The sequence below is a fragment of the Cinclus cinclus genome, chromosome 26 (assembly GCF_963662255.1).
Source record: "Cinclus cinclus chromosome 26, bCinCin1.1, whole genome shotgun sequence".
In the NCBI taxonomy this organism is placed as follows: domain Eukaryota; kingdom Metazoa; phylum Chordata; class Aves; order Passeriformes; family Cinclidae; genus Cinclus; species Cinclus cinclus.
In genome coordinates, this window is record NC_085071.1 from 4,010,907 (window position 1) to 4,035,059 (window position 24,153).

Here is a 24,153-nt window from a genome sequence, read left to right on the forward strand (position 1 = left end):
AAAAAGAAAAAAAAGGAAAAATAAAAAAAAAATAAGCCAAAAGAGATGAGGAGAATGATCCTAGTTTGTGATGAAATATTTCTCAGAGCCCACTGTGCATGTGAGGATGAGGGAAGCCAGCCACGGAGAATCCTGAGCTCCCCCACTGATCTGAGCTCTGGATGTACGGGGTCAATGAGCTCCTTTCCCTCCTTCCTTCATTTCCTCTTGCTTCCACTAATGGTTTCTCTGCTCAAGCACTGGAGGCTGTTGCTGCTTTGCAGATTTCTGAATATTTCTCTGTCATTTGAGCTGCACCAGTCGGTTTTTGCTCAGACCTTGAAGTTCTCCAGCGTGTCATCTTGCCAGGCTCATTGATCTTACCCATTCCCTTTCTTTTTCATAGTCTTCCATTGGCAGCCCAAGAAAGTTTTAATCTAATTCCTGAACTCTGGCTTTATCTGACAGAAAGGACCAAGACACTGTCCTTTATCCACCTCTGGTCTGAATCTATAGCAAGTTCCAAGGAATAAGCAGCATATAAATCCAGGTCTGAGTTCAGCCTGGTTCTTGTTTCCTTGCTGATTTTCTCTGATTCAGAGAGCAGAGGAGGGTGAGCAGCAAGAACAGCCCAGCCATTACCTGGATGAACAGCAGCAATGTCAGGTGCAGCCTGAGCAAGACCTGTGGTTCCCCAAACCCAGCCCAGGGAATGGTCCCAGCTGCAGGAATGTGAGAGAAACCAGGGAGGAAAGGAGAGATCATCTGGACTGTACTTTGAAGGTGGAAAACAGAAGCAAAAAGTGGGACAGTTGTGCCCAGGGTAATCTTTTCTAAAGCCACCAGAGCTGTGGGCTGTGCCCTGTCCATCCTCAGGGAGGGTTTTCCCCATGGACCCTTCCCAGGCTTTGCACTGCTCTGGGACCACAGCTCCACACTGTGCCCAGGGTAGGTTTCTGTGCCAGGAGGTTCCTGGCAGAGAGCTGGGGCCCTTCTCCAAACATATCCAACTGTGTGAGTGAGGGGAACTGAGCCACGAACCATCTCCTTGGGTGGTGGCACATCTGGTGAGAATTACAGAGGGAAACATTTCCTGATACAAGCTGTGGGCTGGGCTTTGAGAAGGGGCTGTTGTGAATCTCCAGGGATTCCAGAAGGAAGTAGAGATGATAATTAATGCCTGGTTCAAAAGCAATTATACCAATCATGTTTTTAATTTAATCTCTGCAAAATTTGGGACTCTCAGAAAATGTAAATAAACAGCTCTAAAAATATTAACATCTCTCCTGTTGAGCATCCTCCCCAGATCCTGGCTAAACGAGCTCATTCCCGGCAGTGCTTGCCTGCCAATCTTGGGCAGAATTTGCAGAGATATTCCTAGGAAATTCCCTCAGTCTTGCTCAACATCTCCGGAGCTATCCATGGAAATACATCCCCACTGGGAATAAGTTTCTCCCACTCCCCACCACAGGGCCAAGTGACACAACAACCCACAGTGAACTGTCACCACATTCCAGTGTCCTGCCAGTGCCCTGGCTGGGCCAAATTCTTGTTTGTCAGGACAGTGACCTAAAGCCCACCCTGATTCCCATGTGCATTGCTGGGAGAATCTCTTGAAATACCAGTTTGTCCCTGCTGTTGCTGCAGAATCACAGAGGCTTCTCCCCTCAGTCAATCAAAAATGCCATTTTCCCCTGTATTTTTGAACTGTTACATATAAGAGGTTATGCATCTGGGCCCCATCCCATCCCATTATCCCATCCCGTCCCATCCCATCCCATCCCATCCCATCCCATCCCATCCCATCCCATCCCATCCCATCCCATCCCATCCCATCCCATCCCATCCCATCCCATTATCCCATCCCATCCCATCCCATCCCATCCCATCCCATCCCACTTTCACGTGCTCCGGGTGCTGTTGTAGGACACAATATTGAAGAGATGATCCAAAGGCTCTGGGGAAGCCACACGGGACACCTTAGGAGGATTTGGCTTCCCAGATCTCTGCTTTCCAGCATGCAGGACACAGCCTTACAGCTCTGTGGGTGACTTGGGCTGAATTTGCCTTTTTCTCTATAAAGCTGTGCACCAGAGGGTCAGCAGCCCCTGCACAGCAGCACCAGAGCCATTGAGACTCCTTTTCTCCATTTCACCCCGTGTTTAGTGTCACCCCAGTTTAGGGTCATGTCCTGCCACAACCCAAGTAACTGATGTCTTAAGATTTTAGGTATTACGTTTTTCAAATCCTGTACTGCATTAGTGCATTACTCTAAAATCCATATAAAGTGTTGGTTACTGCCCTCACATTTTGGTCAGACAAAACAATCCCTCTAGGCCTAGATCCAAGGACACCCTCTAGCTCAGGCCCCAAAAAGTGTAAACAAAAGTGAGTTGTGGGGGAGCAAACTGGGGAAATATGACTTCATTACCTGAAACTGTAATTGGAGGATTAACCCCTAATAAGTAAATGGATCAAACTTAGATCTGTCTGAAAAAACTCATGACCACCATCCATCCATCTTGGGTGTAGCCTCTGACTTTTGACTGCCCAAGGTGTATCTATTGAAAGCCTTTAATAAATATCTCCTCTTATTCTCTTAATCCTGTCTAGCCTCTGTTTTAGGCAGCCACTCCAAGGTACCATAACAAGCTCCTGTTCCCATGTGTGCTGCAGGTTCAGCCCCTACGAGTGGTACGATGCCCACCCCTGCAACCCGGGCTCAGACATTGTGGAGAACAACTTCACCCTCTTGAACAGCTTCTGGTTCGGGATGGGAGCACTGATGCAGCAAGGTAAGGTGGCACCCACCTGCTTTTTTAATTTAGAATTTGTTTTGGTTGCAACCTCCCAGCACCTCCTGGCCCCTGTGGCGCTGAGCACGCAGCCAGGGTGCTCCAAGGAGGAGCAAAGCCTTCATCTCCCTCAGCTTCTTCATTCACCCACATCCCACAGACTCTGCCAATTCTTATTTCTGTTCATTCAAACCACTTGTTCAGTGCCGGGATCTCTGACCTGGCCCTCTCTCTGTTCTAAATCAGCTTTTCCAGCAGACAGGGTGCCTTGCCCTCTGCTCCATCCCCATTTTCCCCCTCCCCTGGTCATTCTGAGCAGTGTGAGATGCTCTGAAGTTCCCCCAGCTCAGTGCAAAGGTGAAGAGCTGCCCTGGGAGCCTCTGCCCAGCAGCCCCTCAGCAGAGCTGTCAGTGGCACTGGTGTGAGCCCCCACAGTCACAGGGACCTCAGAAATGGGATATGGATGGGATTACATTCCTGTGTGTGAATGGAATAGAGAGATGGAATGAATAGAATAAATCTGTTCAGAAGACAGCAGGGGGGGAGCTTGGGAGCAGCTCTGACTAAGGAACGAAATTCAGCTGTGATCTAATTGCAGAAAATCCAGGAATAGAAATAAGTGGAAAATGTCAAACATTTGTCACACTTTAATTTACCGTGTATCAGTGGTTATACCCAGACAGCAAGAGGCACAGCCTGGGCTCAGTGGCAGGCACAGAGCTCCTGCTCTGAGCTCCACTGCTGCCTGTAAAAGAGATTCCTCCTGGATCTCGGCTGCCCTCATGGACAGTGACAGCTCCCAGCAAGAAGGTTTAGCAGGATGAATCATCCCTCTTATCAGATGCTGATAAATGAAAAGAGCTATATTCTTTTTAACTCAATTCTGCATCTGAGAAGAAAAATATTTCAAAGCCAGACTGATGTCACAGCATCCAATGCATCAAAGGGCCGGAGATGGAAGAGGGAAGAAGCAGGATCTTGAGGAGAGCCAAAGCACCCTCAATATCCAGGACTCCTCCTCTTCCTGGTGTCTCCTTGCTGCACTCTGAAGGGAGGAAACTACTCCCCATGCTCTGCTTTGATGCCACACTGCCTAAAATTGCTTTGCAAAGCCCAATCTTTGTCGCACGTTCCAGGCTGATAAATCCTCTGAGCACAGCTGTTTCAAACCCAAAGCTCTTGCCTGGCTTTAAAAGGTGTTTTGGGTGATTACAAAAATAGGACAACCCATTTAGCCCTTCATGTCTGCTCAATAAAAGTCATTTCAGACCCGCTACACCTTTTATGCTGTAACATCTCCTGCTTCCCCACTTCTGACTGGCATTCAAAGCCCTGGACCCTGATAGTTCTTTTTTCTCAGTGTTTGATTTTTTTAAACCTTGTGTATTTGAACACACTCCCCAGAGTGAGTCTTTTGAAAATAATCTGAATAAAAGCAAAGCCCTTTTTAAATGGCAGAACAAAACACTCATAAAAGTTCATAAATAACTTGCTATTTAAATCTCATAAAAGCAGCCCAGTTAATTACTTCAGTTTGGATGTTTCCTGTAAATTGGGAACTGTACCAGAGGTCAGTAATCAAGGAAGAGGGTTTTTCTGCAAATGCTACAAAAGTCCCGCTGATGTCCTCACATGCAAGATGTCTGGATAATTTGTCTCAAAGCCAGTTGGCTTTAATTGCATAGCTGTAACAGTTTTGACAGTAAAACCTGATCATATATATATATATATATATATATATATATATGCACATATATATATGTATATAAAATGTACATATGGATACATAAAATGGGTTCTTCCCCTCTGTTTTGTCTCCTTTCCTTTCCCTCTCCCTCCCCAGGCTCGGAGCTGATGCCTAAAGCCCTGTCTACACGGATCATCGGTGGCATATGGTGGTTCTTCACCCTAATTATCATCTCGTCCTACACGGCCAACCTTGCAGCCTTCCTGACAGTGGAGAGGATGGAATCCCCCATCGACTCTGCAGATGACTTGGCAAAGCAGACAAAAATAGAGTATGGAGCAGTGAAGGATGGAGCTACCATGACCTTCTTCAAGGTGAGACCAGGCAGAGGCTTTGTACCTTCCAGGCAGAGATGCCAATGGGAGCCAGGACAAAGATCCAAAGACAAAAAGACTCCCAAGCTGCCCCTGCTGCTCCTTCCACGCAGCTTCTTTCAGTCTCACATCTTGCCCAGACTGAGATTGTCGCTCACCTGAGTGCCACCAAGGCTAAATCCCCCTCCCTGCTGTTAACTGAAGTCACAGTTACAAAACTGAACTGATGTTACAGTTTTGCAGGCTCTACCTAATCTTGGCTCTGACACCCTAAAACGTAGCATGTGCCAAAGTGCAGCTTGTATTAAAGCTCTGCAGAAAAATCTTGCATTCCCTGAAGCATCTTCCCAATTTCCACATCTGACCCATCCAGCTTCTTCCTTGCCCCTGCCAGCACAGCCCCATGGAGCCCCCAGGCTGATCCAGCCAGCCTCAGGGACAGAGGAGAGCCCAGATCAAACCCACAGCTGGACAGATGTTGCAAAGTGCCCTCCCTGACCAGTATTTTTTACAGCTGAAATACCTTTCTTGTCCTTCAGGTATTCATATCAATGTAATCCAGTTTTATTAACCTCTGAGTTCCAGGGCAAGGTAACGCTACCAGTGCATCACAATCCAATTGCATTAATTTCTTCTATTTAAAGTATAATTAAATTCAGGAGTCAGTCAGATTCCACCGTGGCCTCAAAAATAGAAAGAAACTGAGAGATGTAAAATGACCTTTAAAACCACTGCTGGCCTGTAAAAACCCAGTTTAGAAGAGAGAGAATAAAGGGATAGAAATGAGGGGTGATTAAGGAATTATCACCCTGGCAAGGAAAGAGGCCCAATATAAGATCCCAGGCTTTGGCTCAGGAATGGGAGCTGGCTCTACCCCACCTCTGGCTCCTTCCCCCTTCACCACCCTAATGCAGAAGGAAATGCACGTGACTAACAGAGTTCAGGCTTTACCAAGCAGGTTGTGCCTGGTGCTGAAAGATTTGAGCAGGCCCAGGGTGATGGCAGCTTGACAAGGCCTCGGTGGTTTAATTGGCAAGACTCATTAAAGGAATCCAATATGCTGGATTTTAATAATAGAGAGAGTATTGTTCCCGTGGAACTTCTCTTGGCTCTGATCTGGCTGAGAAGCCACATTCCTCCCTGAATCTGTGTCCTGACTCTGACAGGCAGCAGCAGAGGTTGATAAAGAACCACAAAGGGGTTGGTTTGATCTTTAATGATTCTGGGAATGCCCAGTTTGCCTCCTGCCATGGAGCTGGTCCGTGCAGTTCTGTCCATGGCACAGCCAGATGCACGGTGGTGTCTTCCAAAGCCATATAAACCTGGAACAGCCAGCAGAGAAAGGCAGGCTGTAACTGTGTGCTTTAACTGCTCTTTCCAGTACGAGTTTTATGTGGGAATAAAAGGAAACTGTCTCTTTTAACAATCATCAGGACACAGTATATTTATTGCTTCATATCATTATCCATCAGAATCGTACTTCAGGCTTCTAACGGCCTTGGCATGGTTTATTGATGCAGCGTATTTTCCTTTTCCTTTTTATTATCACTGTTGTATGGAGATGAATTCTCAGGAATGTCCCTCCTGACAAGCATTTCCATTACTGGAGCAGTGGGAGCGCCCACGTGGGATGCTCTGCTCACTTGTCCTTGGTGTACAGGGGGACATGGCAGGGACAGGATTCCTCCCAGCTCCAGCAAGGTCCTGGGCTGGGCAATTCCTGTGCTAGTTTTGATTCAGCTGCTCTGTCACTGCCACCTCCCTGGGGACACCTACAAGAGCACAGAGCTCCAGGTGTCAGCTGAGGATCCCCACTCCCTCAGATGGGTGGCACTGGAAGAACAGCACACGGATTGCCTCCCCTTCCTCCGCTCTGCTCCGGGGGGCAGCAGCAGGGACAGCCCACGCTCCAGAAGCATTCCAGCAGATCTGAACACACAGTTACTGCTGGGACAAAAGGCTGATGGCAGCACACGAATCGGGATCTCACCTGCTCTGTGGATTACCTGCTATGCTTGGCCCAAATTGCTGCCTGGCTCCTTGTATGGCTGCTTCCCAAAGTCATTCTCCTCATAGCAGGGTCTCGCTCCTTCATTTCTCCCTGTTAAATCAGCTGCAAGCTGCACACACCAAACAAAGCTGAGCACACCTTGCGGCCCCTCTGCCAGTGCCCATCCTGTCCATGCTGGATCCCCCCAGGGATGCAGGAGGAGAGCACCACCCCAGGGCTGATCTTAGGGAGCAATGGGCAATGGGAGGTCGAGGAAGGCAGACGCCTTGCACGCTGTTCCATGAGATTGTTCCCAAAGTACTGAGCAGTTCTGTCTGTGCTCAGGCTTCCTGAGAGCTTGTGCAGAGCTCACCAGGGACACTGCACAAGTCACAATGGAACCAAGACCCTTCTGGGATGGCCCCACAGCAAGGGATGCTGCTCCCACAGATGATGGCCCCATGCAGCAGAGCAAACCAGCCACAGCAAATGGGAAGAAGAGAGGGTCTTACCAACCGTACTGGCAGATTTTGACTTCATGAAAAGAACTTTTGAGAAGTTGTTTACTCCCTGGCAACGCAGATTGAGTTACAGGAATAAACACGGATCAATTAATTTAGGAACAGCATCTACAGTTCATTATAACTCATAAATCCTTCCCATCCTGCAGAGGATGCTGCCTCTCTGAATGGAAGGTCAGGTCTCACGAGCACTTTGGAGTCCAGGTGTGAGTGTGTGTATGTGTGTACACAGATACTCACTCATACAGAATTGTTAAATCCTCTACACTAAGTATCTTCAGTTGGTGGAAATCAATTTATTTTTTCATACAGCCTGGAATTGAAAATCTTAAGCCTGAAAGTTCCTTTCTTGCCAATTTGGCAGATAAAAAAGCGTATATGTCTTGGCAAGATGCCTCGCAGGGGCTCCTCTAAACGATTCCATTAATTGATTTGGGTGACTGGCCCTGCAGAACTGCTTATTAAAGGTGGCTTCTGAGCTGTGACTCTGAAGAATGAACTCGGAGGCGTTCTCGGTGTCGCTGCGTTTGGAGGGGCTGGCACTCAGCTTTCACACACACATCTCATTTAGCACTAACACAGGGTGATTAACATGCAGAGCACAGCAGACCAGATTCTGGTGCTATTTATCCTCGACAAATCAAGGAGAAGCTCCACTCTCGTGAGTTGGAGGGAGAGATGTGGGCAGGAGTGAGACTCGACCCTGCCGTGTGAGCCACTGCTGCAAAACCAGCCCTTGATAATTAGCAATATCTCCATCATTCCTAATGTCCTGGAGCTCCTAACATGGGAAATTCTCTGCCAGGAAGAAGCCAGTGTCAGACCATTTATCTTCATGCTCCAGAGCACCCAAGCAGCTCCTCCTCATCTACTTTTGGCAGCAAAGTCGTCACTGAGGGGGACCTGGGGACCCTCTGGAGGATGTGGGGGCACAGGAGGATCCCTTTACCTGCAACCATCTGAGATGTGCTTCCTCTAAGAAGCCCATAAAAGCAAACGGTGAATCTCTTGAGAAGAAATTTGCACCCAGCCACAGCACAGCAAATACCAGATCAGACCAGTAACTAACCCCAGCAAGGATTTTTTAAGGTAAATGATGGTAAAATCAGGGGTCCATCAAAATACAATGTACACACAAATAGAGAATACAAAAAAAAAACAACCAGCAAAATAAAGAAATACGGTTTAAGGCATACTTTATTACTAAATTACTACTAAGATGGTTTTGCTGATTTCTATGGTGTGATCCTGGCTGACAACATCCAAATTCCCATCAATAAGCAATGCCTTTGCAGTGTGGCCCAAGTATTTGAGAAGAGGAAGGGGAGAAATTAACTTTTCCTTGAAGTACAAAACATGTTCTGTGGCTTAATTGGGTGTGAGCTGTGAGCTGGCTCCTGCCCTCCCTGCTGCTGCGATTTGGGATCAATGACTGACATCGCTCTCACAGCTGCTTCCAGGTTTTTAGCAAACCATCAGCCTGTGAGGGCCGTGCTGGGAATTAGAGCTGGGGAATTTTCCCTTGGAAAAGTAGTGTTCTTATTATGTTTTAGAGCCTGAGACTGCCCTGACCAGGGCTGGGTGTGAGCTGCCCTGCCCTCCCTCCTGGAGGGACCCCCAGCTCATCTTCCCTGCCGGGGCTCAGACCTGTGCCCTGACCTCTGTTCCTGCTGCTCATGAGGCACAAATGAGCAGTGACCAGCAGCTCCATCCTCGTGGCCAGCCCTTGCCCAGCTGTGCCCCAGCTGGAACCGTGCTGCACCCCCGGCAGGGCTGGGGCTGGGCTCACAGCAGCACAGCCAGCGCTGACAAATCTGGGCTCTTCCTGGCATCCCAAACACAATTAAGTGCCTTCAAGTTGGTCAGGAGCAGTGATTTAAGAGGAGAAATGTGGTTTTTCTCTTCCAGGGAGCCTTGTCTCATGTAATTTCTGTTGCCTGAAGAGGTCCAGTGCCTCATGCAAGTCCCATTTGCTTCACTAAATGCAGCCTATTGATTTTTTGCCAGTTTATTTTGCTCTGTGCTCTAAACTGGGAGAACACTGATGTTAAAAACTCTCTGTCAACACCCAAGGAGCATTAAATGCAGGAAGAGAAGAAGAGAGAGGGAGAGCCAAGGAACCCAGAGGCCTCTGATGTGAACTATATAAATGTTAAACAAGTCCTTATCAGCCAGCTGAGCACACGATTCATTTCAATTACCCATTGTAATGTACAGATATTTAATAATCCTTTTGGAGTCTACATTTCTTGCTGCTCTTTGAGGTTTGATAGATGCCACAAATCTACCTTACAGGCACTGGTCCAGATTTTCAAGCGAGGGAGATTATCCTGCCTCTTGAATGAAGTTTGCTCCAGCACATCCACTGCTGAGCATTCATCAAGTGGATTATAACGAGCACAAGGTTTAATGGAGAAGAAGTGAATCCCTGGGTATTTCAGCCAGGAGAAGGGCCCCACAGGGTTAAAGGCAGAGGAACAGTCTTTGTTTGAACAGCACTTCATTACCCAGCTTTGGGGTGACGAGCTTTTGTTTAACTTTTGCTAAACATGCAGGAATAAAGGAGGTGGATGGGTAAAGCATTTGGAATACCAAGCATTACAAGGGACTTTCAGCTACCTCACCGTAATTTATTGTGGCTGTATCAGAAGAACCTGTGCTGGCATTATTTGGGTGATACTGAAAAAATGAGGGGGAGCCGTGGCAGCAGCAGTTGGGCTGGGCTGGGGCTCCATCTCCTGCTTCCTCATGGAAGGACAGAGACCTGTGGAGAGATAAACGACAGAGCTGAAGTCACAGCTCTGCTGCAGCGACTCCTGGTGCAGCAGCTGCTGAGAGGCCACCCTTGTTCCAGGCACAGCACAGGGACTTACCTGCCCTCTGATTTATCCAGGCTCACCGAGGAGCACAGTGGAGGAGGAGGTTTGGCTGGCTAAGCTGCCTCTTACCAATAAGAAGGTGAAAACAGATCTAGGAAAAACAAGAAATTGGGCAGAAAAGAAGAATGGTGAATAAAGGAGCCGGCAGCAGTGGGAGCACAAGCCTCAACACCAAAGTGCTGTTCCAGGGCTGGTCTGAGGGAAAAGCACTGACCCATGGGAGCACTGGGACCAGCAAAGGGGTAAGAGGACACAGCTCTGCCCATCTGGGAAATCTTCCTAAACTAAAGCCAGTTCTGACCAGCAGTCCAGTCTAGTGGAAGTCCCTTCCCATGGCAGGGGGAGGAACAGGATGAACTTCAAGGTCTTTCCCAACCCAAACCATTCTGGGATTCTGTGATTCTCTGACTCTTGTGATGACTGACAGAGACAACTCAGAAGGTGCTTGTAGATAAATGGTACTTTTCAAATGTTATGGCAAGATGTAAAATAACCATATTTCTTCTCGCTCAACACATTTTCTTGAAGAAAAAAAAATCATTCACATGAATAGCAAGCTAGAAAACATATTCCTTCCTTTGCAACAGAATGTCTGCTGATAGTGAAAGAATATCCATGTTTATTTTTAGCCGTAAGACAATCTTCTTGAATATCTCTGTGCTTCTGTTTACGTGGGTACGTTAAATCTGTTTGGCAATTGCACATATCTCAGAGGAGACATGTTTCCTTGCCATGCTTGAGGAAAGACAAAAAATATCATAGAGTGTGTGTGTAGAGAAAACCACATCCTCCAAAACTCTCTTTGTTCTCTCTGCTCGCAAAAACATTACAGGGTAAACAAATCCTGGTTAGGAAGTGAACACATTTAGGCAGATCTGCCAATGGCCTGGGAGATGAGGGGGCCTGCAGGGTTTTGGGCAGGGTCTCAGTTCCACCTCAGGACCTGAAGCACATGCACAGTGAGATGTTTGCTGCAACCCCTGCCTCTCTTTAAGGCAACATAAATCCAAACAATGTTGGGCAGTGAAGGCATTTAAGACATAGTCAAATTCATGACTCATGCAAGGGTTGCTCCGTTGTGTGATCTGTTCTCAACTGTTATTATTATTATTATTAATAACTAAATAGATACCAGCTTTCATCAAATAGAGAATTCATTCTTATTTTGGGGCTGGTGGGGGGGGGGTGTATCATTTTTCCAGAAATCCAAAATTTCCACATTTGAAAAAATGTGGGCTTTCATGAGCAGCAAACCCACGGCGCTGGTAAAAAACAACGAGGAGGGGATCCAGCGAACCCTGACCGCCGATTACGCGCTGCTGATGGAGTCCACCACCATCGAGTACATCACCCAGAGGAACTGCAACCTCACCCAGATCGGGGGGCTCATCGACACCAAAGGCTATGGGATTGGGACACCCATGGGTAAGTGACAGTTCTGCAGGGACTCCGAGCAGGGCTGGTTACCACAAACTCAACAGAGCAGCAAATTTCCAAATACCAAACTTTAAACTGTCTGCCTGTTGAAGAGAGGTCTGAACTGCTCTGCTCAACACAGGCACCTTCCCTGCTCGGTGGGATTTTGTCCCGCTTTCCCTCTGTGTGTAACTGTGTTCCCATCCCCAGGGTCACCGTACAGGGACAAGATCACCATCGCCATTCTGCAGCTGCAGGAGGAGGACAAGCTCCATGTGATGAAGGAGAAGTGGTGGCGGGGAAATGGCTGCCCTGAGGATGAGAACAAGGAGGCCAGTGCCCTGGGCATCCAGAACATTGGAGGGATCTTCATTGTGCTGGCGGCAGGCCTGGTGCTGTCTGTCTTTGTGGCCGTGGTGGAGTTCATCTACAAACTGCGCAAAACGGCGGAGCGCGAGCAGGTACTGAGTGATGCCCTCTGATTCTCTGCACTCCCCTTAGCACAGCCATGGGGGGCTTTGCTGAGCCTAGAGACAGACAGAGGGATCCAGCCTGGCACTCCTAAAACACCATCCCCAGAAGCTCACTGGTCTGTCCCTCTGACAGCCTCCACTCGGGGGAAAGTCACGTCTGCTCTGATCAGGGTCATTTGCTGCTGCAGCAGCCAGGCCAGGACACACTGGTAGTGTAGTTTAGAGCAAGCTGACAAATAAATCATTAAAATATAGACACAAGTCCCTCGGAGGGGTCTTTCTCAATGGTTACATCCATTTGAAATCACCTCGCACGTTCCAGGTGTGACTATCCATGCCTTCTCCCCATCCCATTCTAAGAGGAACAAGTCAGGGCCCTCCAGGAAGCCTCACACGGTTTTGTCAACTCTGCCACACTCACAAAGTCATCAGTGGCTGAGCAGTGTTCAGGAAACAACAGAACTGGTTTTATGTTCTTCCTTTTCCGTGGGTGTCCCGGTGCAGTAAGTGGAACACGCACTTGTGAGCATGACCAGAAATCAAAGCGAGCTGCCCTCGTGATGGGTTAGACAGAGAAAGGAAAGCTGCCCAGTAGCAGGAGGGTCAGACCCATCCGAGCCCCCTGCAGGGATCACACAGCACAGACCTCCAGCAGCCACCTGCAGCTCTGCCTTTGTGCAGGATTTAGCATGTCACAGGTACAGTCCTTGGCCAGGGACAGGGGTCAGCCAGGTGCCCACACAGCCCTGCAGAGCACAGCCAATGCCTGAAACAGCCCCAAAACTCGTGCTCACCTCTGCTGAGCCCTTCCAGCCCCTCTGCTCCTCCCTGGGGGAGCAGAACACTGCAGCAGTAATGGAGTGTTTTGTCCCTGATGCCTTGGAGTGGCTGCCTAAAACAGAGGCTAGACAGGATTAAGAAAATAAAAGCAGGTATTTATTGAAGGCCTTCAATGCATACACCTTGGGTAGTCAAAAGCCTCTGAGGGGCTACACCTAAGATGGAAGAGGGTCACGAGTTTTTCAGACAGATCTAAGCTTGGTTTATTTGTATATCAGGGGTTAATCCTCCAATTACATCTTCAGGTAATGAAATCATTTACCCCAAGTTTGCTCCCTCCCCAGCTTACTTTTGTTTATAGTTTTTGGCGCCTGAGACAGTGAGGTGTTCTCAAGTCCCAGGCCTGGAGAGGAATTGTTTTGTCTAAATAAAATGGGAGAACAGTAGCTGACAAGCTGTGGAGCTTTACAGGTACACACTAAAGAATCGCAGGATTACAAATAGATGAAAAAACATAAAAGCTAAAATCCTAAGGCATCATCCCCTGTGTCCCCAGCGCTCCTTCTGCAGTGCCATGGCTGACGAGATCCGGCTGTCACTCACCTGCCAGCGCCGGGTCAAGCACAAACCCCAGCCCCCTGTGATGGTGAAGACGGATGCAGTGATCAACATGCACACCTTCAACGACCGACGGCTGCCCGGCAAGGACAACATGACCTGCAGCACTGGATTGGCACCTGTGTTTCCCTAGAGAATGGCACTGGGGAGGGGTGGGTGGGAAGGAATTGCAGCAGACAAGGCTGGATGCGCCCCTAACTAGGGAAGAATAGATTAAAAAACAAAGAAAAAAAAAAACAAGAAAAAAACAAAAAAGCCTGGTTTGTTCATTTCGAGAACAAGGCCTTTGCAATGCAGCTGAATCCATCACCACAGAGGAACCAGAACTTCCAAGCACGGACAGTAACGTGGGTCTTGGGGCTTTTTGCGTTTGTTTTGTTACTTTTCATTCCTTTTTTTTTTTTTAATGCTTCGATCCTCCAGGCCTCATGGAGTCCAAGCACCATGGAGGAGTCTGATGTTTACACTCTGAAAACACGCGGAGGTGAAGCAGGATTGAGCCAACCCTGAGCGGGTGAGGAGGAGCCCCGAGTGCGGCTCCATCAGCACGGCAATAAACAGGAACACGCAGCCAGGTGCGAGCACCTGGCCCTCACCGACACGCAGAGCACATTTTGGATACGCTGTCTGGGAAAGGGAGAGGCATCTGGGAAGCACTGGGGTGGCTGAGGCTGTGCCTGCCCCCAAAGCAGCTCGCGGTGGCCCTCGCCTCGCGGCTGTGCTGGCCGCGGCCATCCGGAGCGGGACGTCCACGTGGGAGCCTGGTGGCAGGAGGTGACGCACGTTCCTCAGCAGATCCAGGGCAGCCAGCCGGGAAGGGGATGGTGAGCCCGAAATGGACCCACGCTCCAGGCCAGGGAGGGCACAGCGTGGCTTGCACAGGATCTTCTGCACCTCCGAGGGACAGCACCCACGCTCCCTGTGCCGAGCTCCAGCCCAAGCCCAGGCTGACACCGTGATCTCCGGGTCCTCAGCTCTGTCTCTGTTCTTCCTGCAAAGCTCAGTCTCTCCTGCAGAGAAGCATGAGAAGCAATCAGGTCCACAGGCTCCAGTAGCGGCAGGAGCAGAGCTGCTTCCAAGAGTCAAAAGTACCAATTTCCATGAAATTCATCAGTGCTGAACTGCAGCTCCACACTGGGAGGGGACCGTAGGCCTGGTTCAGGACTACGTGTTCTCCATGGCATCAAGGATCTGAAAGATGGATCTCAGGCAGGGCTGACCCGGGAGGAGCAGAGCCAAGCCTGGGATCCCTCCCGCTCTGACCACGAACTGCCATCCCTCAGGCAGCCTCTCCATGGGATTTAAACAAACACACACTTAAAATGTTTTTAGGAAATCTTCCATGAATTGTATAATTATTTTCAGGTGGCTTAACGCAGAAGGTCGGTCCTGCAGATGAATTTAGGTAGAATTACCAAAGACCCCTCTGCTGACCTAAGGTAACACTTGAGTAACATCCCGCAGGCAGCCAGTGGGACACTGTGGATTCATTTACAAAATTTAACAAATGGAAATTCCTCTGCCCACTGTCGCCCAGAATGCCCCACACGTGATGCAAAGGTGCTTAAAATCTCTGATTTAAACACTTGGTGGTGTAGAAAACAACAACGCCCCTCCCCTGCAGGGGTAAGAGGGACAGTGACCTGCTGCAGGACCCCACCTGTGCCCACCTGGGTGGAGCAGCCAGTGCCCAAGCTCTGCCCCCAGAGCCTCTCTCTGTGCTCAGCAGGTGCTGAGGCCACTGCAGGAACTGAACTGACCCCAGCTGCCCTCCCAATCTGCACAGCCATTCTGGAAAGTTTATCCTCGCCCAAAGGAACAAACCTGTCTGTATTTCGGATTTTCCCCCACTGATTTCAGACTTTCCCCCACCTGTTCCTCCCTGTGCTCAGTTGGGAAGGCTGTCTCGAGCTGAGCAGAATTAGCAGATTAGCTCAAGGGGGAAGAGCTGCTCCCCCACCCCATCATGGAACACAGTTTGTCCTTATTTTAATTTCTCCGTGATGTAAAGAAACAACAGAGTGACCCCCAACAAAACCAGGTGATTTGTCATACTTCGACTCTAGTAAAGATATGCAAAGAACTTACATTCATTTTCACTTTTTCACAAAAACCGTGAAAAATTAGGGATGAAAGCTGCCCATGCAATGGGAACCAAATTCTTAATAGTTTGCTGCTCAAATACCCTGAGCAGAGGACAGACTAAAGTGTGGGGCAGCTTCCCAAAGCTAATGACGTGCTTTCTGTATTCCTTTGCAAATCCTTAGGCTTGTCAGAGTAGTGGATTTTGTTTTCCTTGCAGATTTCTAAGCTCTAAAAAAACCAGCAGAGATGAAAACAAAGCCTGAAACTGGTCTTAAATGTCCAGAGAGTAAAATACCACAGAAATCAGCATTCATTTTTCTTCTTGGCAGAGTTTTAAAAAATAAATAAATATTGCTAATACCACAAACCCAATTAATTTATTGACACCAGCCTGATTTGATTTTACTCACAAATGTGACAGGTGAGCATCTGGAACTACTGGTGTACTGCCAGCAAGATCAAACCCTGCAGATGAACCTTTTCCTTCTCTCCTAAACACCCCTAAATCAGCCACGAACCGCAGCCAAATTCCTGCATCTGCTTGATGGCTTTGTGTTGAAGTTTTGATCATTGGAACGCTTGACATCCAATAAAGGAATGTCTGCAGTGCCCAGAACAAGGCAGAGGAGCTGCTGGGACCCAGCCTGGTGCAGACCCTTCCCCCTGGCCCTGCTCACTGTGACCTGAGGACGTGGACGATCTCAGCCCTCAGCCTTCCTGGGGACTTGGGGTAGCTCGCCCAGGAGAGCTCCCGGAGCCTTTCCCGTGTGCTCCCGGTGCCACAACCCAAAGCCATGCGTGCTCATGCCAGAGGAGGAGCAGCCAGCCCAGTGCCTCACGTGTTAGGAGACTTGGGAAGGGACAGACCAAGCCTCAAAGCCTTCTGTGAGCATCCGTGACCTGGCTGGGACAAGCAACAACTCACATCTGAAATCATCCGAATTCCAACGCTGTTAAACTCGGTTCCTTGCTTCACTTGGGCAGAGGGACTGGAAAACTGTGAAGGAAATAGAGAAAAAGCAGGTCTGGGTTATTAAACTGTATCTAAACCGCTGTCACCTTGGCTCACCGTCCCCTTATCACTTGCTTTTTCACTCCAACTCTCCCATGATACAGAGCAGGGACAGCCAGCAGCTTCCCTGTGGAGGATTTTCTGTTTGGAGTCACCCAACAGCACATGTCAGGTGTGATGTCGAGGGGACACACTCACAGAGACACAGAACGTGCCAAGGGGAACCAGCTCCAGCTCTGGGCACCCACTGCTCCACCTGGGTGCTGGGAGCAGGACTCGGCTGGGTGCCAGCACAGAGGCTCTCTGGGCAGGTCACAGCAAAGGGACGTGGTGGATCCTGGTGGCTTCACCCAGTGTTCACCCCAGCACCAAGTGACTGTGGGGTATGACAGACCCCAGAGTGCTCGGGGCTGGCAGGGCAGAGGCATTCCCAGGCATTGGCAGCACGAGCCCTCTGCTCTGTGACTTACTTTGACATGTTTCTCAAAAAAAAAAATTAAATAAATAAATTTTAAAAAACCACAAAAAAAAGGATACAAAACAGAAAAGAGTGGGAAAAAGGAAAAAATAGTCTCCGTGACATTCAGGGGATTTTCCTTTGTGGACATGCAGAATTTCTATGAATATAGTTTTTTGTAAACATTTTGTAACAATTTTGGTTTCATAGTAACTGTGTTACTTGCTGATCATTCTAGGCCGATGTAAATACAATTTCCAAAAAAGAAAAAAAAAAAAAGAAAAAAAAAAAAAGAAAAATTCGGATTATTTTCCTTTTTAAGACACTGTGATATATCAAAGTGCACAGTTTGCTGTATGAAGTAATATGGTTTTAAATTTTAAATAAATAATTTCTAGAAAATAATGAAGTTTATGCCTGTTTATACTCAACATCTCCATCGTTGCTCAGACTGTCACAAACTCACATTGTTTAACAGCATCCCAGCTTTATCAGCTATACACCCAGTGATGATAAAACCAGTTCTCAACCGAACCCAAACACCTGGGCAATGCTGCTGGTGCTGCTCACCAAGGGGGTTGTGACACATTTGGGGCAGTGGTGATGATCTCGAGCACAATGCATGGAGAGGAAGGAAAGGTTCCAATTTTGGCCAGAGACAATGAGGCTCAGGCAATGCTGCTCTCCCAGCCCTCCCACAGCCTGATATCAGACAGGTAATTAAGCCTGGATATTCCATGAAGAGCCATCCACAAGAGCTCTCTCCCATCGTGGTTTGCCTGGAGGCTCTCGGAGATTTTCATTGCAGAGCCCGACAAGGCCGTCAGGTTCATAAAAGCTTTGTTTGCCTCTTCCCTTCCATGTAAGTCAAAAATCTTATTAGCCCAATAAAAGCTGAGAGCACCCTAAAGGCCAGTGTTTATTAGTCTAAATCTTTATGACTCTGCTTTATTATATCAAGCCAGAGAGGAAAGCTCTGCGGTTTCTGGGGTGGGAGCAGAGAGCGTGGTTGGAGCTGAGCCCTTCCTGCAGCAAGAAAACAAACCCCAAAAGTGGAGGTACAGCCCTGGGAGTGGCTTTGGGCTTCAGTGGCACAGCCCACCCTGCACACTGAGAAATAAAGACAATTCCTTCCCATTTTAATTCTTTTTAAGGGTCACCCTCAAAAATTTTTCACATCTCTACTTGCTTGAGCCCCCAGAAAACCAAAGCTTTGACGCAGGCACCAAGGGGGCAGAGCCAAGCCCAGCCTCACTTTTATGCTCTGAACCCTGATCAATATGCAGAGAACATAGCAAAACGAAGAAGGGGGAAAAGGTAAAAGCAACGGATGCCTTTGCAAAGCTGCTTCTGCATCACTTAGCATGAGAGACCTTCTCTGGGAACAAAATCCCTTCCCACGTGCCGAGGGAACGGCTGCTCCCAGCTGCAGGGGACAGCAGGGGCAGGACAGGGCAGCGCCAGCTGACCCTGCATGACAAACCTCCGGCTGAGCCAGGAATACCAGGAATTGTCAACATAAATCGTTATCAGCAATAACGTGAGGCAGCAATTAACCTTGTCAGTCACAGCTCACCCTTTACTGACTCTGACCCACCGCTCCGAAGCTGCCAATCACATCCCAATGAATAATGAATGAGACAACAGATTTCACTCATAAAGCAGCAGTTCAGTTCCCTTTAAGCACCAATTAATCCCTCTGGGCAAAATATGGAGAAAATTGGGAAATGGTGAGAGGCGTCTGCCCACCCTCCCACCTCCCGGTCCCAGCCAGGCACCTTCAGACATTTTAGGTTTTCAGCTCAGCAGAGAACAATTTTTAACCTGGATTTCTTCCAGCAAAATCCCATTTCAAAGCAGTAATCGTACATCTGCAAGCAAGTGTTTTGCTGACCCTGGATGTCAGTGCTCTGATACATCCCTGTGCCCTCTCCCAGGGACAGGAAGCTGACATGGGCACCATGACCCCTCCGTGCACTCTTGCTCTCTGTGAACACCAACTCCTTCTTTCTCCCCAAACCAAACCAGACAAAATCTCTGCCACGTGGGGAGGACTCGGGCAAGTTTGGACCTGATTGTTTTCATGGGTAAAATACACTTGATTTCCTTAATGGAAGTTTGGGGGTGGAACAGAGGGAGTGATGGCAGCAGGAAATCCATTGTCTCCTCTAGTGCCTGCCAGAATGGGTTGGGAAGGACAGTCCCTGTATGGTGCAAGAACTGTGTTTGCATCACTCTTACCAGGCCCAAACAACCATGGAAATGGGGTGCAGCACCTGCACATAATAACTTTACATTTAATAACACTCTTGTCTGTCCAGCATCAGGAGCCTTTCAGGATCTTCCTGAGATTTTCACAAGTGGCGTTATCTCATCCCAGCCCAGCTTACAGAGCATGACAGGTTGATCCCAGCTCATGTCATCTCCATCTCTGGATCCACAGATGAGAAATTGAAGTGACTTACAGCACAACAGGGAGCTGTGGAGCCTCCTCCAGAGACCACTCCATTATTCCCTCTTCCAGGAGGAACAGAATGGGAGCAAAGTCAAATGGGCCCTGCACAACCAGGGTGAGAGGTGGAGCCCAGCAGAAAGGTGAATAGCACAAAAACAAACCAGCCCTGAGCCCCCAGATCCACAGCCTGGATCCAAACTGGATTGTGACATTTGGAAGAATTTGGTGACATTTCCCTTCAAGAATTTCTGTGCAATTTCTTCATCTGATATTTTCCATCAGAAACTGAAATATTCTACCAACCATGGGACTGGAGCTGTGCCCTAATTTTATGTTTTTAACTAGAAAAAAACAGAGCCTCTGTCTTAGACGGCTGTGCTCGGGTAAACAGGGGAAGAAACAAAGAGGAAAACACCAAAAAACTGAAAGGCGTTGTCCTACACAGAGGTGAGGGAAAGGGAGGAGAGCAGGAGCCTGGTCCATCAGCAGAAGGGCTCTGTCAGCTGCACTGGGTGACAGGGACAGGCTCTCTGTGGGCTCTGCACATCCAGGAGCTGCTCCTCGGCCAGAGCTGGACAGCACCAGCAGCTGGCCCTGGCTTCTCTTAGGAACCCCAGGCATTCAGAGCATTAAAAACACTAAAAGTGTGTCATTCAAACCAAGAACTGCCTTCCTGCCACAGCCCCAGGATCTGGGGTGCAGGAGAGCTGCAGGGATGGGTCAGGAGCAGAGCAGCATCAGGCAGGAGCAGCTCAACAGGAGATGTTGGTGCTCAGGGACATTTCAGAGCTGAGAGCGCCGAGCAATCTGCAGGGGCAGACAAGGTGCTGACACCTTTTATTTTAAGTAGTATCGATGGTGCTGTTTAGCACACTCTGAGCACGCTGAAAGCATCAGCTTAGTAAACAAGAACTCTTTTGGCAGCGGTGAGGTGACATATGGGCTCTGGATATAATGTGCCTTGAAATGGTTGTCGTAAATTAGCAAAGTGACTGTGACACAGGTAACACCTCAGTCTGCACGGGCAGAGGGGAGGAGCAGGTCTGAAGAGGTTTCTTTTCATGGGCTTGAAAGGGAGGCAGGAGGAACCAGAGCACGGTTCCCCCAACAGAAGGGGAAAGGGCATCATTAGAGGAGGGAAGGGGGCACACAGCAGAGCAGAGGGTTGGAGAATCACTGCAGAAAATACAAAAACACGCTGCAGAAAGATTTCAGGCATGTTCCAGTCTCTCAGGCTTTTTACCCTTCAGCACTAGTTGTCTTATTTCCACCCTCCCCTGCTGCCCAGAACCTCTCTCCCTGTTCTCCATGCACGCTGTGTGCTCATATAATGGCTTTTTTTCCATTAATGTGTTTATCTTGCTCCCTGTGCTTTGCTGGATGCACCATTTGCTGTTTCTTTATAGCAAAGTGTCTGGAGCACCTCGGGAGCCACTTTTGCTCGGGGAAGTTGAGGCTGGTACTGACACTGTGTCACTGACAGGTTGTGAACCACGGAGATTGGCACCATTTTTACAATTCCCATAGGACAGCACAAGGAAAGGCAGCTCCCAACACCCCAGGGCCCACACCACCCCACCTCGGGGAGGGTGACCTGCCTGGGACCACTCACCTGTCCCCTCTCATGACCTGAAACAGGTAAGCCCTGAGCCAGGAAAAAAACCAAATGCTTTCATTTGAGCAAAGGGGGAAAAGTTTTCGCTCGGAGATGTTGTGGGAAAGGAATGAGTTTTATGCTAGGTATTTCAGGAATACTGTTTCCTTTTCTGTGGCCTTGCTAAAAGAGCTCCAAGAGACATAACTGAAGTGTTTAAGAAGCATCTGCCATTATTAAAACAAAGTTGCTTTGCAATTTTACTATTTCACTGCAGTTTCATTATCTCATGCAAATGAGCTGCTCTTCCCCTCTGTGGCTGGGCTGGAGGGAGAGGAGCCCCAGTGAGGGAATTTATTACCAGTTCTCACTCTTGAGATTATCAATTGCAAATGAAGGAGCATAAATACATCTTCTTTAGCTGCTTATGCCACATTAAAGAATGTGCTCCAAGCTAATGGCTTTGTCACTCTTGTCTCCTCAGACAGAAGCAGAGCGTGGGGACGCACAGGACTCCTTTGGCTCAGAGCAGCATAAAAGGGGCTGGAGGAGCCAGGGCTTGCTCAGCAGGTTGTTACTACAACACTAATTCCAAATCCATCCTGCAGATCATGCAGCTACAACAGGTAATACAACTGGCATAGTTGAACTTTTAGCAGGAATTCTGGTCCCCTGGTGATCAGCAGCATAGCCACCCCTCCAGCCTTGCTCACACTTCAGTCTGTCCATGCACACTGGCTAATTTCCAGTTTCCCTTGCTGTACCAGTGGTTCCATGGCACAGAACTCTACCCCCAAACCTCCCTGAAGCTGTCCCTGGATGGGGAGAGAGTCACAAGCCCATGGAGCAAGCCCTGCTCCCCTCCTGGCTGGATATCCAGGGGCAGTGTCTGTAGGGCTGGCAGAGTCCAGCAGCTCTGGCCAGGACTCCTGGGACTCCTGAGCCCCAGGGATCAGCACCCAGCTGCAGTCTTTGGAGAGCTGGAACACAGAGCTGTGGCTGCTGCAGTCTTTGCCCCACACAGAGCTACACAAGAGCACCAATTACCCAATTTTCGGATCCTTCACCAGCACTGGGTTCAGGGACACGGCTTAGCCACCACCTGCAGTCACACCTACAAACCACAGCCACTGCTTGTCATTCCCCAGCCTCCCCCTGGAGAACCAGGTGGGGAGCAGCCTCTGAGGTGCTTCACAAGCCATTACAGGTGTTCCTGTTCCTGTCACCACAGCTCTGGCAGGGCCTGACTCCAGCAATCCCCACGGAACACCAGCAAAGAGGCAATTACTGAGTGGCCTGGCTCAGAGGTGCAGTGGAACACTGTCACCAGTGGGTGTTTGGCCAGGCTGCCACTGCCCAGGGCCCACAGACACTCAGGGGGTGCCAGGCTGTCCCTGTCCCCAGCATCACTGTGGGGTCCCCCCGCGTGCACAGGTCTCCACCAGTGCTGGGACTGCATTTTCCTCGGAGCGTTTCTATCAGACAGGAATGGTGGCTGATCCTGTGCAATCCAAAGCTGGCAGCCTGCACTCAGCCATCCATCAGGAGTGGGTAATTGATGCTATCAAGGGCCAGTTTATTCCAATGCTTGCAGCACATCGGCATTCACCGCAGCCCGCTCCCCTGCCAGAGGGTGAGAAAACATTATTATCTAGACAAACCCCTAATTCCAACAAATTCGATTACCCGGGCAAATGGAAATAACACAAACAAAACCGTCTGAGGTTCTGAGGGCTGAATCGCTGGTCTGTGGGCTCAGTCCTTTATTTCCAACAGGATTTACTGCACTGGGTTAGGGGCAGTTTGGACAGAGCAGCCTTTGGCACCTGCTCACGCAAACACAAACCCTAATTATCCTAAAGCCTGAGCTCCAAATGCTCCTCGGAGGACCTGTCCCTTCCAGACTGGCTGCATGAGGCTTTTCCTCTCACTCTCATCTCCCCCAGCTCATCTGCAAAGACAGGGCTGTTCTGTAGGTCCAAGTGCACCAGCTGGGACTTAAAGAACTACTAAAATGATCATGAATGTTAAATAAGAGATTTGGAAACCTTTTGAGTTTATTCTTATTCCTTGGAGGCTTTTTTTTTTTCCCCAGGAGATGCTGATCACTAGAAAGGCCCTTTAAATTAATGCAATCCTGAATGTTTTCTATCACAGTGTGATTAAGGTGGATACTGCAGAACAGTCACAGAAAATAAAGCTGGAATTTTTATTCCCCTGAAAGCTGAGGTCTGATGAGACAGTTTGGACCAGCTCATCGATGGACACAGGCCAGGGGACTCCTGTAGACAAGGACAAGAACTGAAATTTCAATTTTCACACTCAAGCAAGCAGTCAGGGCACTCCTATGAATTGAGCTCCCGAGCAAGGATGATGGATGAAGTAAACAATAGAGCTGTGTGGAAAGGGCAGCGTTCTTGCTTGGGGGGGAATCACTTTCATTACAAACCCTCCAAAGAAAATTTAAAAACAATCTCCAATTGTTTAGATTTTCTCCAAATGTAGTAGTGAGAGAAGTGCCACTTCCCCTGGCAGGGCTGCAGGGACCCACAGATCCACAGCTCAACTTCTCAATGCAACCTCCTACCCCAAAAAGACACAGATCCCACAGGAAACCATGGAACAGCATTCCTGCCAGCCAGCTGGGGCTCAGCACGCTGCCTCTGCCCTCTGGTTTTCTCTGCACTGGCCAGTTCCATCTCCCCAGGTTCCCTGTCTGTGCTCCTGCAATCCCAGCTGTCAACCCCAGACACTGGGGCTCCCAGCCTTTAAGCAGGATCATCTGGAAATGCCCAGTTTATGTTCCACACTGGGATATGTACAAAGTCCCTCCTGGGCCAGTGGCAGTGCTCTAATGAGCACATCAATAAACCAGAGCAGCTGCTCTGAAAGAATTCAGCTGTTCCAAGATGGAAAAGTCCATTAAGTTTATTACATGAAATGCTGGACAGGGTTTAGGCAGAGAATCACTGCCACGTTATATAAACTCCCAAAGACCTGCCAAATTAAGGAAGTGGAGGCAGGAGAGGGAGTTTCAA

General features: G+C 48.8%; 1 protein-coding gene across 1 annotated transcript in view; it reads left to right on the plus strand.

The window, feature by feature from the left end:
• GRIK3 (glutamate ionotropic receptor kainate type subunit 3) overlaps window positions 1-13,806 on the plus strand; it is a 107,496-nt gene extending 93,690 nt beyond the window's left edge. The window contains exons 12-16 of the mRNA XM_062509250.1: window positions 2,656-2,774; window positions 4,618-4,835; window positions 11,428-11,650; window positions 11,852-12,102; window positions 13,451-13,806. Coding sequence (XP_062365234.1) covers window positions 2,656-2,774; window positions 4,618-4,835; window positions 11,428-11,650; window positions 11,852-12,102; window positions 13,451-13,645 — 1,006 coding nt within the window. The 3' untranslated portion in view covers window positions 13,646-13,806. The remainder of the gene's footprint in view (window positions 1-2,655; window positions 2,775-4,617; window positions 4,836-11,427; window positions 11,651-11,851; window positions 12,103-13,450) is intronic.
• The last annotated feature ends 10,347 nt before the right edge of the window (window positions 13,807-24,153 follow it).